General features: G+C 48.7%; 1 protein-coding gene across 1 annotated transcript; it reads left to right on the forward strand.

Moving 5' to 3' along the window:
- Positions 1-606: 606 nt before the first annotated feature.
- LOC118928084 (nuclear envelope pore membrane protein POM 121-like) lies at positions 607-16,338 on the forward strand. Its single transcript, XM_057487978.1, is given in 15 exon segments — positions 607-935; positions 2,336-2,574; positions 2,870-3,008; positions 4,627-4,707; positions 6,240-6,411; positions 8,193-8,281; positions 8,894-8,964; positions 9,438-9,628; positions 9,690-9,792; positions 10,037-10,225; positions 13,020-13,142; positions 13,145-13,248; positions 13,251-13,347; positions 14,909-15,031; positions 15,953-16,338. Coding segments are annotated over 15 exon segments (2,088 nt in total). The 3' UTR covers positions 15,991-16,338.
- The last annotated feature ends 474 nt before the right edge of the window (positions 16,339-16,812 follow it).

Below are 16,812 nucleotides of genomic sequence, written 5' to 3' on the forward strand. Positions count from 1 at the left end.
CTCAGTGAAATAAGCCAAGCAGAGAAAGACAAGTACCAAATGATTTTCCTCATTTGTGGAGTATAACAACAAAGCAAATCTGAAGGAACAAAACAGCAGCAGACTCACAGACTCCGAGAAGGACCTAGGGGTTACCAAAGGGGAGGGGTATGGGAGGGAGAAGGGGATTCAGGGGTATTATGATTGGTGCACATGGTGTGTGTGGAGTCATGGGGAAGACAGTACAGCTCAGAGAAGACAAGTAGGGACTCCGTGGCATCATGCTACGCTGGTGGACAGCGACTGCAATGGGGTATGGGGGAGACTCGATAATATGGGTGAATGTAGTAACTACATTGTTTCTCTTGTGAAACCTTCAGAGCAGTGTATATCAATAAAAAATAAAAAAAGAAAAAAAGTTCACATTATACCAATTGACTTTTATGAAGGACTTAAATGCTTTTCTTTTCCTTTTTTTCTGTCTCGCCAATGGGTCTCGTGCTGTGTACCTGGTGCCTACAACGGCCGCTCTGGCCGAGCTGGCTGGGGGGCTACCGCGGCCTGGGGGGGCCACTGAGCCGCGAGCCCCGAGATGGCATTCGCGCGCCGTCTCCCGGCAACTTTGGAATGCGCGCCGCCAACGCATATCGCTCGCCTCGCCTCTGGCCCAGGCGGGCTGGCGAAGGGAGTCTGGTAGAGCTGCTGACGCCGTTCAACGGACCGACCCGCCGCACTCTCTTAATGGGAAGTTTTCTCAGCAAGCTCCGCCCCCCGCAGCCGGCCCTCCTCCCGGAGGCCAGGACCCGGCGGAGAGGGCGTGACCGCCGCCCGGCCTTCCTCGCAGGCCGCGCTCGCCCCGCAAGCCCCGCCCCGCCGGCTCCCTCGGCCCGCCGCGATCCCATTCAGCCCTCAGTCCCCACTCCTTTCCTCGAGTCCCCTTGGAGGCCTTCCCGCCGGTAAGACTCGCTGACCTCCCCAGACCGAGGACTTGACTTTGAAATCTTTTTTTTTCTGAAGTCCTAAGTGGGTTCTATGCAGTTTTCACCTATTTAAACACCTTGGTGCGCGCGTGTCCTGCCTCTCTTCAGCCTTTGCTATGAGATGTGCTGCCAGAACTGTTCCCTTCTTTCAGTTCTTTTTTTTTTTTTTTGGTCATTTTTCTATTCCTTTTATTTTGTTTTTATTTTTTTAATTTTTTTTGGTATCATTAGTGTACAGTTACATGAGCAACACTGTGGTTACTAGACTCCCCCTGTTATAAAGTCCCCCCTCATACCCCATTACAGTCAGTCCATCAGCGTAGGGAGATGCTATATAGTCACTACTTGTCTTCTCTGTGTGCTATACTGCCCTCCCCGTGCCCACCCCTTACATCATGTACGTTGATCCTAATGCCCCTCATTCCCCTTCTCCCTCCCTTCCCACCCACCCTTCCCAGTCCCTTTCCCTTTGGTATCTGTTAGTCCATTCTCGGGTTCTGTGAGTCTGCTGCTGTTTTGTTCCTTCAGCTTTTGCTTTGTTCTTATACTCCACAGATGAGTGAAATCATCTGATACTTGCCTTTCTCCACCTGGCTTATTTCACTGAGCATGATACCCTCTAGCCCCATCCACGTTGTTGCAAATCCTTCTTTCAGTTCTTAAAGCTCTGAACTTTAATACAGTATGGGGTTAGCAGAATACTTGGTAAATCACTTGAAATATCCCTACTTCAGGTGAAAATATCTTCTGTCTTTAAAGCATAGTACTATAATAGGTTTTGTTACTTTTTTGTTTGGACCAATACATTGTTATCAGCTGAGCTCCAAGAGGTGTACCCAGGAAACCTCCTTGATGGATATAACTTGGCTGATAAAGATGGTTAGATTAAAAAGATTTGTGTTTTCATTTAGTCCCAGTAGCTGAGTGATAACAACAAAATTCAAAACTTTGGTGACAACACTAGATTCTTGATAAGTACATTTATTTGAAAAGGTGAACATTCAGGTTTTTAAAACGTTTGACTTTGGGTGTATATTTCTGATGACTTAGCGTAAAAGATTGAAGGATTCTTGTAAAATTTCTCCCTGCACGTCCTTACACACACTTTTCTTCCACTGTAGTTTTACTTGTGTGGACAGGTTTTCAATTTCCCCCTCAAAGTTGAATCCATTGGAGGCACAGCTGTTAAGTAGCTGCCACTTTCTGCCCTTAGATGGAATGGGGGAAAGTTGCTATAAAAATGCTGTGTTTTGTGTTGCTTAGAGGCTGAAGCTCTCTGGAAAATAACTGAACCCACAGGGTTTGTAAGTGATTTAAATTTTCTGTCATTCTTCTAAGCTGCTTTGATTCCATAATGTGTCTCCCATTCTCCACAGGGTCTGTGGTACTTCACCACACCACTTTGGCATAACACCTCCAAGACGATACCCAGTCCAGCAGGCCCAGTATTCCTGTGTGCTTCCCACGCTGTGCTGGAATGGCGGTCACAGGAAGCGTGTGCTGTCTCCTGGTGATTCCAGAGTGGAGTGCAGGCCTTCGACAGTGAGGATCGCTCCTCCTGGGAGCAACCTGGCTAATTTTCCAATGTGAGCATTGCTGAAGGAGAAGACTCCCAGTGTGTCCACTTTATTCTCCTACAGTTGTTCATCTGACAGAATAACTGTAACTCAAAGGAAAGGAATAAGCTCCTTATATGAAGGAGAAATCTCAAGTTCTAGTTATTGAGCAGTTTTTAATTTTTTTAGTTTTTCCCAAGACTGTAGCTTTAACAGCTAAGAGCAATTTGTGTGAGTGTATAAATTACCCTTTTGCTTGTTGGATAGCTTCTGATTTCCAGCACCTGAAGTCCATGCTCTGTAGCATGATAATCAGAATATCTTAATGCTAGAATCCTGTTTTCTGTTACAGAGCAGCGCAGATCCATAATGCCCCAGACCCGTGGTCAAAGGAGGCTGTTCTGCATGCCCTCGAACATTGGAAGAGGAAGAGAAGGACAGTGGAGGAGGAGGAAGACCAAAGATCTGCTGCTGCTCAGGAGGATAAAAGAAGGTAACATGCCCCACAGAGTACTCAGCGTGCCTCCCACACGGGCTCCTGGGATTTGTTGAAAGAGAGATCACTCCCCAAAAGAATCAGAGGCCACCTCCTGTGTGTGAACAGCAGGTCCCCTTCTTTGGCTTTCATGGAAGAGTTGGTAACAACTCATTAGGCACAGGTTACATACATTTTGTAATATACCTTTTCCATAAGTTCTAGAGAAAAGCTGACAGTTACTGGCCACATGAGCTTCATACTTTTGATATAAATGTGTTAAATTTTATTTTGAGAGAATGCTGAAAGTCTTCCCCTTGTGGTGGTCAGTTATTTGGGTGACCATCAGCTTAGGTGTCATGTTTGTGCTGAAGGAAATACTTAGCAAAGAACAGTGAAGACTGGAGTATGGTAGCTTTATGAGTAATGAGAGTGAAACCAGTTTCATTATTTGGTTTTTGAAAATGTAACAAAAATAGAGGAAGCAGTCTGTTTCCTCGATGGAAAGAGAGGAAGCTGAAGGTGCTGAGAAAGCTGCAGAACTGCTTGTGGCTTTCCAAGGAGTCAGTTAAGAATTTTTCTTGTAACTCAACAAATTCCAAGACCCACCATGTGCCAGAGCCTACTCCAGATACTGTGGATAGAGCAGTGAGCAAGCAAAGGTCTCCTGGGACTTGGGTAATCAATGAAACAGGGTAATTATAGATTGTAAGTATATAAAGATTTTTAAAAAGCAGTGCTATAAAAGGGTCATGAGAAAGGGGGATCTCTGTATATAAGGTGGTCAAGGAAACATGCTCTGAGGAGACAGTGGGCCCTGCATTTGAGAAATAGAACCATTGTCCTCATCAGTTACACCAGGTTGGCCATAACCTGCAGGTTCACAGCTGCCTATCTTTGATACTGTAGATGGCAAAATTAGGTAAGGAAATACTAATAAATGCAAGTGTGCTCATTGGAAGATTGATTGGAAGTAATGTTGGAAGATCAGGTTATGAATACTAGGGATATGCTTTACAAGTGAGCAGTCTGAGCTCATGTCAGCCAACTAAGCAGGAGTGGCAGAGGGAGATGGTGTGTTGGAGGTCAGAGAGAAAATAACTATTCTTATGGTCAAAACAGGTTTCTCATGTTCTCCGGGTTGGTAATTTGTCTAGACCCCAGTGAGCCTATAACTGAGGGCTCTGTATTGTCTTTCCCATAATTAGAATAAGCAGTGATTATGTGCACCATGCGCAGGCCCCTCTCTGTGACCTGTGAAGTTCTTCTCTTACAGACTGAACTAAGTGAGAGCACTGGGGGATGTGTGTAGGTGGGTCGCTGAAGTGTTTTTTGTCTTTAGTTTACGGATGGTAGGATATTAAATTTGTGATTGAAGTGCTTTGGTGAGAAGTTAGCAAATAATCAGTACATCTGAATAGTTCAAAAGGTCTTGATGCATTTTTATACTTTTCTTATTAGATTAGTACAGTCCTAGAATAAATTGACATTCCTGAATCTTTGAGATCTGAAGCAAACTTTTCTTGTCTAGCATGAACCTATGTTCTGTAGAAAGAGTATAAGATCCCAGGAATATGAAAGTATGCTTTAAAGGAGAAGTTGTATCATCTAACTGAGGGTTTGCGATTTGTCACAGGTGCCATGACAGCAGTGGGAGTGGTCATTCAGCTTTAAAGCCTGTGGTGGCCAACGGAGTCCCTGCTGCTTTTGTGCCTAAGTAAGTGAGAAACCATCTGGGTGAGGTTTTCTGTTAGGGAAAACGTCATTGTCAGACTTATTGACCTGTAAGTTTTCCTCTTTGAACTCAGAGAGGAACATTTTGAGTAACTTGCCACAATAACTATTTTGTCTAATTCTTTTTACTATTTTTCATTAATATGAATAATGTATGCTAAAGCTAAGAGGGTTTGTAGATACATTGAATAACCAAGTATGTAACAAAAAGATCACAAGGTTTGTGCAATGGATAGAATGCAGCAGTACGAAATTTAAGAAAAATGTGAGATTTCTGCCTTTGCGCTTAGTTATATTTGAGGAATAATTGGCTGGGAGGGAAAGAGGCTGGAAATGTGTGTGAAAAGGCTTGGGGTAAGTTACATTTTTAAATTGAGTCAGCACTGTGATATGGCTGCCAAAAAAGCTTAACATGCTCCTACTCTGGGCTGATAGCAGAACAAAGACTAGGAGTAGGCAGGTCAGTGGTGGTCCTGAATGCCTTAGTCTTGCTCTCCACAGAGTGCTGCTGTTTGGCTGTGCAGCCCTGCAAGAGGAGGCAGACACAAACTGAAATTCTCTGCGAGAGAGTGAAGCAACTCAAGATGTCACAGGGTGAGGGGGTTCTAAAGGTACATAAGCACTAGCCCAGAGGAGAAAAACCTCAGGGGTGTAAAGAAATGAGGGAGGGAAGGATAATGGCCTGCAAAAATCTGAAGGACTATCACATGAAAGGAGGACAATTGGCTTGGCTTGGCTCCTGATGGGGATCCATAGGTGAAGTAAGTGAAAGAGAAAGTATGTTTGCATCCAGTGTAGGAATAAACTGGTCTGTGGTTGGCATTCATCAGCCAGGAGACAGTGAGCCGTCTGAGCTGTCACAAAGGTTGGATGACTATTTCATAAGAAAGATGTTTAGGGAATTTCTGTTTCAGTTTGAATCTTAGAAAAAGTGGTTGATTCCTCCTAATTTTTTTAAACATGTTTTTTGAGGTATAATTGACATAAATAAACTGTGCCTCTTTGAAGTGTACCATTTGATCAATTTTGACATGTATCCTTATCAGAATTATTGTCCTATAAATTTTCCTCTTTGAAATCAGAGAGGAACATTTTGAGTAACTTGCCACAATAACTTTTGTCTAAATTTCACACCCATGAAACCATCACCACAGTCAAGATAATGAACATCACCATTACTGCCAGAAGTTTCCCCATGCCCCTTGGTGAAGCCTTAAAACCTCCATCTCATCCTGCCCCTGTTGCCAGGCATCCATTGGTCCCCATTCTGTCACTATAGATTTGTGTGCGTTTCCTAGAGCATATATAAGTAGAATCATACATTTAATTTTTAAAATACTGAGCTTTTCCCTTTCTGACTTTGTGAGACATGTTTAGCTGAATTAACAGTAAAATTAACAACATTATCCTTTTTCATTACGTTAGAACAATTTTGTGACCGTGGATGAAGCCTTAAAACAGTGTTGGTGCCTTTCAGTAGCACATCTGTGTTTTACCCTTTTATTTCCCTGTTAGGCCTGGGCCTCTGAAGAGAGGCCTCAGTTCCCAGAGCTCAGATGGTGAGCTGCGTAAGAGACCCCTCACCTCTGCTGTGAGCTCCTTGACAAGCACGTGCACATGTGGCGTCTGTATGTCCAGCCGCAGTGCCATTACCAGTTCCTACACTTCCACTGGAGGCATCTCTCAGGTACACGCACCTGGTGGTGTGGCAGAAGTGGGTTCTTTGCATTCAGGTTTTGAGCATTACAGGTATTTAATTTAATATATGTAACAAAAAATCTGAAGGTTAGGTTGTACACTTATGGAAATAATGATTTTGACCTACTTCATAAGATAGTTGTGAGGCAGTACATGTAAAGTGTCCAAGAGTCAACATTGTCCATAGTAAACATTAAAGAAGTGCCACCAATTACTATTATTTTAAATAAGTACTGTCATTTACATTTCAGGGTACTTAATTCACACTCAGAGCTTCAGACTTAGCATTTATACAAGGCTGTATCTGATGGCCTAACAAGCAGGCAGGGTAAAAATCATCTTGAACTTTTTAACAGGCCTGAGCGGAGCGAGGATGCTGGGAGCGCTGCGCCGGGAGCGGGGCGAGTGTCGCGCCCCCCGCCGCCCGCTGGTCCCCCGGGGGCAGAGGTCGCGTTCCCACTGCCGGCCGAACAGCCCAGCGGGTAGCAGCCCCCCGGGTCGCGGCTGCTGCGGGGACAGCCGCGGGAGGAGCGCGTGCCCTGGGGCCTCCGCCTCCCTGGGCGCGCTTCTCAGGCCAGCCGGCGGGCTCGGCGAGCTCCCCGCGGTGGCAGAACCCCTCCGCGGTCCTGGGGGCGCGCCAGACACACCCCCGGGGCGCACGGGCCCCACCAGGACGCCGGCTTCACCTGTTGCGGGGCCCGGCTCCCAGCGCCTTGGCTCCCCACCTCCCCCGAGGAGCCGCAGGTGGCCGTTTGCCGGCCTGACAACACCGCCTACCCAGGCGCTCGGGCCCCGTGCGGCCGGCGCCTCCTGGCGGCCTCCAGCTGTCAGGCTCCCGGCGCGGGAGCCGAGGGCGCGCTGCCCGGCTGCCGCCGCCACCGCCGCAGGCGCGAAGCACACGGGCTGGGGCGGCGGCCGCGCGCCCTCCCCCGCGGCGGGGATGTCGGGCCTCTCTTAGACTCCTAATCTATGGTACTATCACTACGCTTTTTCTTGCTTTTGAAAAGTATGAGTCATTATGTTCTATAGAATTTACTACATTCTGGATTTTGTTTTCATCGTCATGGCGCCATTTTGACGTGTACTCTATCCCTATTTTCCCGGTAAATGGGCAGTTGGCTCCTGAGGCTTGATTAGTTTCAAATTCAGTGATTTGGGCAGAGGTGCTGCTGTGCACTTCTGATCGCATCACATAGGGAGCACGTGCTGTGTGGTTGCCTCCCACTGGGCTCAGGTGTCAGTCTGATCCTTTCATTTATTGTTCCTATGAGCTTTTCACCTGATTTTAGCGGCCGTATATCACCTTTGTCTATGTCCATTGTGGCAAAATGGTGATGTTCTAATTCTGTCCTTCCCTCTGCATTTGTTAACTGAAGGTCTGTGTAATTCTAGATAGAAAAACAAGCCCTACCTATAGGAGTGGCAGGATAATAAGCAGGCACTGATGCCGTAGCTAACTGCAAAGGTGACCAGTGAGGTTCTTGCTGTGTTATCATTATGAACTGATGATATTTTATAAACATTTCATGATCCTCAGCATAGTGTAGCTGCTCTTTCTGATGCAACTTTTCTGACTTTGGCCAATGACAGCCCTTTCAAATACTGGCAATTGACTCACTTTTCAGAAGCCCCATTTCACAAAGAAATGTTTTTTAGTCACTTGAAAAGTAGGCTTTATATACAGTGATGGATTAGAGCCACAGAATGATGTTGAAGGTCGGATCCTACGTTATTCCCTAGGGTCAGTCACGTTACTTGTTTGACTTTTAGCTCCGGAAGAGGCGTCCCAGTGCCTCAACATTCTCCAGCCCAGCCTCATCCTGCTCGCAGACACCAGAGAGGCCAGCAAAGAAAATAAGGTAATCGGTGATATGCTGTGTGGATTAATGAGAGGGTGGGAAAGGAGGGAAATTTACTTGGTTCTTAGGCTTTCTGAGTCTCCGATTTGGAGAATCAAAGCGGTTCACATCTAAAGGGCAGAGATGGTGCCACCCTGAATCGCTCTCGTCTCTTGCAGTCATCACACAGTGACCACACCGGCCTCTGCTTCCCCTCATGCTGCAGCGTGAGGGGCTGGGACGTAAGGGGAAGGGCTTGCACGGGACAGAGTGAACAGAGTGACTGATGGGAGTGGGCAGCAGGCTTCACATTCTAGACCCCAGCTGACTCCCTAGGGCCCAACTAGAATGCCATTTTCTTAGAGATGGAGGTGTGACTAGGACTCTCAGAAACTTGGCAGGTTGTATGTAAGGTTCTGAAGATTGTTTTCTGCTTGTTTTAAGACAAAGGTGTCTCTGTGGCTTCTGTGAACTGCCTCCCTTCATTTCTTTAGGGATTTGCTTCTTTTTTGTTGTCTTGACACACTGAGATCTTAGTCATGATTGTTTAAACTTTGGTCAGTTGGTAGTTAGGAGGGTATAAGAAGTTATCCAGTACTTTTCTAAACTTAATTGTGCCTCTTCCTCCTACAGAGAAGAGGATGTTTCTCAGGAATCTGGCTCTTCTGCTCCGCTGGTAGACAAGGAGTCCCAGGGAGAACAGGGTAAGTTGATGAATGCGTGGCATGTGTTGGTGGTAGTGTGTATGGAGGGCGCATGGACCACGACCCACTGCAAACACGTACTGAGCCTTGATTTGTGTGGGCCTTGGTAGTTACAGAGAGAGACATTCCTGTCCTTTGGGCTTTACGGTCTGGTAAGGGTGTGGCCCAGACTCGTATAGCATAACCCAGGCCACCTGGGAGGTTTGGGGTAAGGTAAGCCTAGGTGGGGGAATCTGAGCCGTCCAGGCAATTTCTGTCCAGTAAGCAACCATGTGCACGCATTTGGAGCAATTACCACTTCACATCATCTTGACTGTTAGAAATAATCTTGCCAACACCATCCAAGAGCCCAAACCGTGGAAGATAGAATCTCAGAGACACCTAGTGAAAGTTCAGTATTAAAAACTAGGCTGGATAGACAAACCTCTCCGTTTCTGGAAGAGAGGAGGAAGAAAGTAAGTCTGATACTTTAGTTGCAGATACAACCACATGTAGGGAGCAGAACTCCTGGGATTCTCCAGCGACACCCAGCAGCTCCCAGCCACGCAGACGCAAGTTTCCCCTGGTGCCCTCCAGGCGAGGGATCCCGCTGATCTTGGTATGGTCTGTCCACCCACCCCTGCCCACCCCAGCTTGGCTCCCCTGCATCTCAGGAATGGAAGGGTCACTATAGGTTTCTTTCACTGCCTTCTGACTGGCTTGGCTTCTCCTTTTTCTCTTGGTAGCCTCCAGCTCCCTTGCCCGGCCACTCAATCACGACCGAAGATTATGACCGGCAGAAGCAAGCTCAGTCACAGTGGCTGAAGAGGGACTTCGAGGATAAGACTGGTAAGGAATGTGGGTTAATTTCACACTCCAGAGATGGTTCCCTTTGGTTTTATTTTGGTCTTTCTCCTCTGAGAAATCCACTCCTTGGGTTCTCAGTGGACTCCGAGCACAGTGAGCACTGAGATTGAGAGGAAGCATTTCTACACGAGTTCCCCCGAATCCCTGAGCCTCCCCGTGCTCTGTGATGCCCTTGGAAAGAATTCTCCTACAAGGGAGGACAATCCTTTCTTTCTTTCTTCCTTAGAAACTGCCTCGAACTCTGACAGTGTGAACCCACCTGCCACTCCACCGGCTTCTACTCTCGCCCTGCCTGCTGCTGGGACTGCTGCTTCCTCAGCCTCCCCCCAAGCCCCAATGACTAACCCACTGTTTCTCCCCAAGTACATCATCTTCCTGAAGAAGCCAAACCCCCTGGGCCTACCATCTTTCCCAGGTGAGTGGGAGAGCTTTCTTTGGAGCACACAGTGCCATCAGCCTCTGGTTAGGCTAACGTGAAAGCAGCATGCCTGTCAGTCGCTAAAAAGGTTGAACCTGCTCTGGTTTAGCACACCTGAGCTGATGCAGGCCTGATGGCTTCAGAACCATCTCATCAGGAACAGATTGTAGGGAAGGGCCTACCGCCCTTAAAGCTGGAGAAGGCAGCCCCGTTTTGGTAGTCAGATGGCTGCTGGTTTGCAGCCCCATTCCTTAGCTGCTCTGAGCCATGCTTGAGTTCAGATGATTGGATTTTCCTCATGTCCACACATTTAACTCCTGCTAGGCCAAGTTTTATCCCCTGCTGTCTGTCTTATTATCTGTGAAGGGTAGAAATAAGGAGCACTTCCTTGATTTTGAGGAATGAATACTTTAAGAACCTGTGGTATCGATTAGTCATATTTGTTGACTCCTGAATCCCTGGCCCAGCAAGGCTTCTGGAGCACCAAATACCATCACGTTTGAGATACCATAGTTGACATTTTCTGTTCTTCTTCCTAGAATCTGCTGCAGTGGCAATGTTGGGGGGAGGCATTGTGTATTTTCCTCCATTCTTGTCACTGCCGTGACAAAGAATTGAAGGGCAGAGACACAGTAGTGAATCAGAGTAAAAGTTTTATTTAAAGTTACTTAGTGAGAAAGAAGTGCAGGTGACCTCAGAGAGAGAGGAGCACCCTGAAAGGTTGGAGAGAAGGATTTTAAGATTAAAAGGTCACACACTTAGAAAGTGTGGGCGACTTCAGAGAGAGGAGTGCCCTGAAAGGTTGGGAAGAGTTGAAGTTATGCACCTAGGAAGTGCAGGCGACCTCAGAGAGAGGAGCACAGCACCCTGAAAGGTTGAAAAGAGGGAGTTTAAAATCAAAAGGTTATGCACTTAGAAAGTGCGGGTGACCTCACATAGGAGCACAGTGAAAGGTTGGGGGTTCCCCCTTTTAAAGATTTTTCAGGAATGTGACAGAGGGCTAGGGTGTGGGCTTGTTAAGTGGTCTCAAGTATCTTTGATGAGACATTAAGCTACTCATCAGTCCTCTAGGTAATTCTTCAGAATTAGCCTATCAAGACTGTCTGCCTTTCCTCCAAGGTGGGCAGAGTTATTTGTTTGCTAAAGAGTATGTTAAGAATCTTTCTTCTGAAACTTCTTGGTTTTTTTTTCAAAATACAATTTTGGCTTTAAGGTGGGATCTCCTTGTCTTTACTTTGCTGTTTATAGGTGGGCCTTTTAGCAGGCTAGAGTAAATCATACAATGATCTAATTGACAACAATGAAGACATGGGCTGTGCTCAGATACTTTTATCTGGGGACTATTCAAACCTTCAAGGCCAAGTTTCTCTTGATCTTTTGAGCTTTAACTGATTAACTCACTAACTCTGAGTCTTTTCTGGATTTCTAGATTTAACTGGTTAACCAAGTCCTTTCTAGGGGGCTTTACTGACCCTGTACTCTTTCCACCCCACTCATATGTATTTTCCTGTCAGCCACCCCCACAGCCCATTTGCCCCTGCAGACACCTGGCCTTCTGGGCCCTCTTGGCTCTTCACAGCCAGGGCCCCTCCCCGGCTCCTCCTCAGACTCCAGATCCACTGCCCCTTTCTCAGGGCTGACCCCTGCCTCTCCTGCAATACAAGCCAGTGATGCCACCAAGTCACCTCCAGCCTCTCAGGCTGAGACATCTGCCAAAGCCCATGTCCCGCCTGCCCCAGGCCTCACCCTGAAGCCCAGTGTTCTGTTTGGAATGCTGAACAGCCCAACTGCTAACCCTGCTGTGTCTTCAGCATGTTCAAGCCCATCTTTGTGGCTCCACCTAAAAGTGGTAATGAGGGTCCTGTGCCATCCAGCCGTTCCCATGTCACAACTGCTGCATCTTCCAGCTCTGCCCACACCCCGACTACCAGCAGCCTGCCCCTCACTTTCAGTCCTGTTTTTAGCAGCACAGGCCTATCTACATCTGTGCCCTTGTCAACTCCTTCCTCCTTCAGTCAGACAACTACTTCAGGCACTAGCACGAATGCCCCTCTGTTCCCTGGCCTGGCTAATGTCACTGTCCCCTCAGCAGCGGCTTGGGGGACCACCACCGGCACAGCCGCAGACTCCGCCCCGAAGCCTGTCTTTGGCTTTGGTGTGAGCAGTGTGACCAGCACTGTGAGCAGCATGACCAGCCCCACTGCGTCCACTGCCCAGCCTGTCCTCTTTGGGTCCCCCCTTGCCTCTGCTGCCAGCTCTGCCCAGCCATGGGCTCCATACTCCAGTTTGGCAGGCTCTGGCCACGCCTGCTCCAACAACAGCCATCACCTTCGGCCAGTCCCTGCCCGGCACCGTCCAGACAGCTGCTGGCAGCAGCACCGGCAGTTTTGGTGGCTTCAGTGGCACCCTCACAACCTCCACCTCCATCACCCCGAGCCAGCCTGGACGCCTGCACTGACATTTAGCAGCACCACCACCGCAGCCTTCAACATTCCCTTTGGTTCTGGCACCAGGCCCCCCGTCCCTTCCTATACTGGAGTCACCCCACAGCTCATGTTCGGGGCCACTGAAAGAGAGCAGATGGCAGCTGCCAAACCAACCTGGGCCCCCAGCTTCAGCAGCTCCTTTCCTTTTGGAAGCTCAGCAGCCCCGGCCCCACCCCAGTCGGCCTTTGGCAGCACTGTGTGGTCAGGTTTTCATGGCTTGAAACCCGCAGCCTTTCTCTTTGGCAGCCCCTCCAGCACCCATCCAGCCTTTGGCAGCACCACAGCTGTTTCCTCCTTTTTTGCAGCCACCACCTCACGCTTTGGAGCTACGACCCAGACCACCAGCAGCGGGACCAGTAGTTCAGTGTTTGGCGGCAGCACCATCTCATCGTCCTTCATATCTGGGGTGTCAGCAGGCCCCGCTGGCAGTGGGGCTTTGGGATGAGCGTGGCTGCCCCCCACAGCAGCTCCACCACTGGGGCATTTGGCTTTGGGGCAGGACAGAGTGGGACCACTGGCAGCATGGCCCCTTTTGAGGAGGCTTGAGTGAGAACTTCCTGGGTGCAGCTGGCCAGAGCACACCCTTTGCCTGCCACGTGGCCAGCATGCCTCAGAACACATCTGTGTTTTCAGGTCAGATTTGGAATGGGCTCGGTCTACAGTGCCAGATGCTGTTTTAAGTGCCGACACAGTCTCTGCCTTGGAGCTATACGCTGTGGTGAAGAGACAGATGTTATCACAGATGTTATCTGTAAACAGCATTAGGTAGCAGTGTAACTCATGACCTGAGGAGCTATTTAGGTAGTCAGCGGCAGCCTTTCTGAGACAATAGCAAACTGAGGTCATGGCTGTAGTTCCAGAGTTGGGAGCAGGGACAGTGGCTGGGGGTGAGGGCATTGCAAACACAGAAGCAAAGGCCCGAAGGCAGAGACGAGCTTATGTTTTCATGAGCAGAGAAGAGCCAGGTGTGGCTAGAGTTTAAAAGGGAAAGTGGGATAAAATGACATTAAGAGATAAGCACAAAGGAAGATCATTTATGGCCTTTTTAAATGTTTTTGTTAAAGTACTAATGGAAGTCACTGTGGAATTTCAGGCAGAAGGAAGTGATTTTATTTGCCATGTGGAAGATGCATGATAAGGAGTTTTGACCCTGACAGCTTCCATTTTCTTCACTGAATATAAAAGCTCCTTGGCGCGGGTTAGGGGGAGATGTGTACCAAGGAGGGCCTCTCTCAGTAGTCATTTTGGAGAGGGGGAGAAAACGACGTGTGAGAGCTGTGCCGGGCAGTTCTGAAGTCTGGAAAATTGTGGTTAGGAATTTGAAGCAAGGCCAGTCAGCACAGTTGTGTCTGCCCAGCAACATTCAGTCTTGAGGTGTGGACCTAAAATCAGTGGATAGAGAGTAAACTCAACTTGGTTAAATAGCACAGGGAGCAGGAGGGGCAGGGGGCTGACTACAGGCCCTGATGAGGCAGAGAATCCGGAGTGGGTGCAGTCAGCATGGGGAGCAGAGACAGCACTGTGCTCGCAGCCAAGATCTGGGGGCAAGAGCAGTTCTGGGTTGTGATAAGGTGTGACCCCCCAGAGGTCGGGTTGGGGGGAAGATTATGTGCAAGGTCAGAACCTCAGGGGGCACCCACCCCACCTCAGGCCTAGACAGATACAGATACATGTGAGAGGATCTTCCCAGAGAGCCGCTGTGGAGGGTAGCCCAGCACTGGGCAGGAGACTCCATGAGGGCAAGCGTGTGTAGGAGACTGAGCCTGTGGGAGGATGGGGGCTGACTGTGGGGTGGGGCTGCAGTGAAGTAGAGGAGAGGGGGCAGGTAAATGGGGAGTAGACATAACATTAGTCTTGAGAGAAGGGAGGTCCATTCAGTGTCCCCTCTGCTGTGCCTTGGTGGCCAAGGGAGTGCAAAGGTTCTCCCCAGGTGGCCAAAGGGCAGCTCAGGGGCTTGTGCTCTGCTGCCACTGGTGGTGGGGGGTGTGCTCCAGCTCACCTGGAGCACAGGGGTTAGGACCTAGTCACCCCGTGTGCTTCCTTACCGAGGGGTGAGCTGGACAGTGGTGCAGGCTAAGGGATCCTGTGGGGATGCGCTTGCAAGCAGACCTTCCCCCAGTTCATTACTGCCTGCTTTGACACCATCTGCTTCTGGGCCTAGTTGTCACAGTTCTTTGCGGTCTCTCCATTCCAGGCACATCCACACCCACCTTTGGTCAGAACACCCCTGACCCTGGGGTGGGTGCATCGGGCAGCAACCTCTCCTCTGCGGCGTCCTCAGCACCTGCCCAGGGCTTTGCTAGACCTGGAACCTTTGGTAAGCCGCAAGTCTCTGAGGTCAGGCTGACCTGTATATTCCTTGAAGATGGGGTGGGGTTGTTGAGGGGAGTGTTGTGTATTTTCCTTGGTCCTTGTCCCCAGGGCAAAAAAAGAATTGAAAGGCAGAGACACAGTAGTGAAGCAGAGGAAAAGTTTTATTTAAAGTTACTTAGAGAAAAAGTGCAGGCGACCTCAGAGAGCAGCACCCTGAAAGGTTGAAAAGATAGAGTTTAAAGTGAAAAGGTTACGCACTTAGAAAGTGTGGGCGACCTCAGGGAGGGAGCACCCCAAGAGGTTGGGGGTTCCCCCTTTTAAGGATTCTTCAGGAATGTAACTAAGGGCTGGGGGTGCAGACCTGTTAGGTGGTCTTTGAATAATACTTAGAACTAACTTAACACAAGCAACTTCCTGCTGTGATTTCTCCCTGGGAGCCCAGCCTTCTTGGTCTGGGAGCATATCAAACAAGACTGCCTGCCCGGCCCCCAAGGTGGGCTGAGTTATTGTCTGTTTGCTAAAGAGTAAGTTAAGAATCTTACTTCTTAACTTCCTGCTTATTAAAATGCAATCTTATTTTTAAGATGGAATCCTTACTGCCTGTGACTATGTTCTTTATGCTGGGTTTGCTTGCCATTGTTAATCGCCCAGATTTCAAACTACTTGATTAGGGCCGAAGGAGAAAAAAAAACAGCATGTAGGTAAAAGTTAAAAAAACAAGCTGGGCCTGCATGATTAACACAATAAAGCCATGGGCTATGCTGAGGTACCCTCCTTTCTTTCTGGGGAATATTCAAACATTCCAGGCCAAGTTGCTCCTGGCTTTTTGAGCTTTAACTGATTCACTCTGGGTCATTTTTAGTGGGCTTTTTTTCTGGCCTTATTCTCTTTCCATCCCACTCATATCTATTTTCCTGCCTAACAGGGTGCGGTCCCTTCCTATCTGGGAAAAGAAGAGGCTAATAAGCACAAGAAAGATGTGACCTCACTGGCAGTCAGGCGCTGCTGAGGAGCCATTTCTGGCAGAACTTCTCCCAAGCCTCTGGAAAGCCAGGTGGCCTCCTGCCTCCCAAGGAACCCAGCCTGGGAAGCCCTGTTGAAGCACCCAGGGTTCTGTTGGCCTGGCCCTCCACAGGTTATGGCACCCAGAGAAGCAGTCTCTGGTGGTAGTCTCCATGATGAGGTCCTTTTCCATTGGTGCAGGATCAGAGACCCCAGAATTCCAACAGAAAATGCAAGCGATGAGTACATTGGCAAAAGTAGCCTATGTCCCTTGCCCCCACCCCGGACCCCGTACCCGGGTATGTAGACTTTGTCTCCTGCTGGGAAGAGCCTCTGACCTGTTCCATAAAGCAAACTGACTGCAACAGATCTCTGGCTTCAGCCTGCAGGGAGGGAGGGGCAGCCCTGGAGGCCATTGCCCTCTCCTGGAGGAAGCAGAGTCTCAGGCTTTTTGCAGGAGGGGAGGCAGGATGTGGCAGAGCAGAAGCCTGATCGATACCTTTCTTTACTTGAACACTTCCACTGGTGAGGCTGGACAGAATGAAGAAACATCTGGAGCACCAGCTGAAAACATGGCGGCATGAGAGGTGAGACAGAGGCTTCCTCCTAAAGCCGCATATAATATGAAAATATAACTAATACAACTAATCCTAAAAGAGCAACAGGAAAGAGGACTGTGCCGAACTGCATACACCTGGAGAAAAGAATAAATCTCACAGAGCAAAGTACCAAAGCCGTGGCCCGGCAGGATCCAAGCCCTTCCCTCACCCCAGTTCTCCAGGG

This window comes from Manis pentadactyla, chromosome 10 (assembly GCF_030020395.1).
Source record: "Manis pentadactyla isolate mManPen7 chromosome 10, mManPen7.hap1, whole genome shotgun sequence".
Classification (NCBI taxonomy): Eukaryota; Metazoa; Chordata; class Mammalia; order Pholidota; family Manidae; genus Manis; species Manis pentadactyla.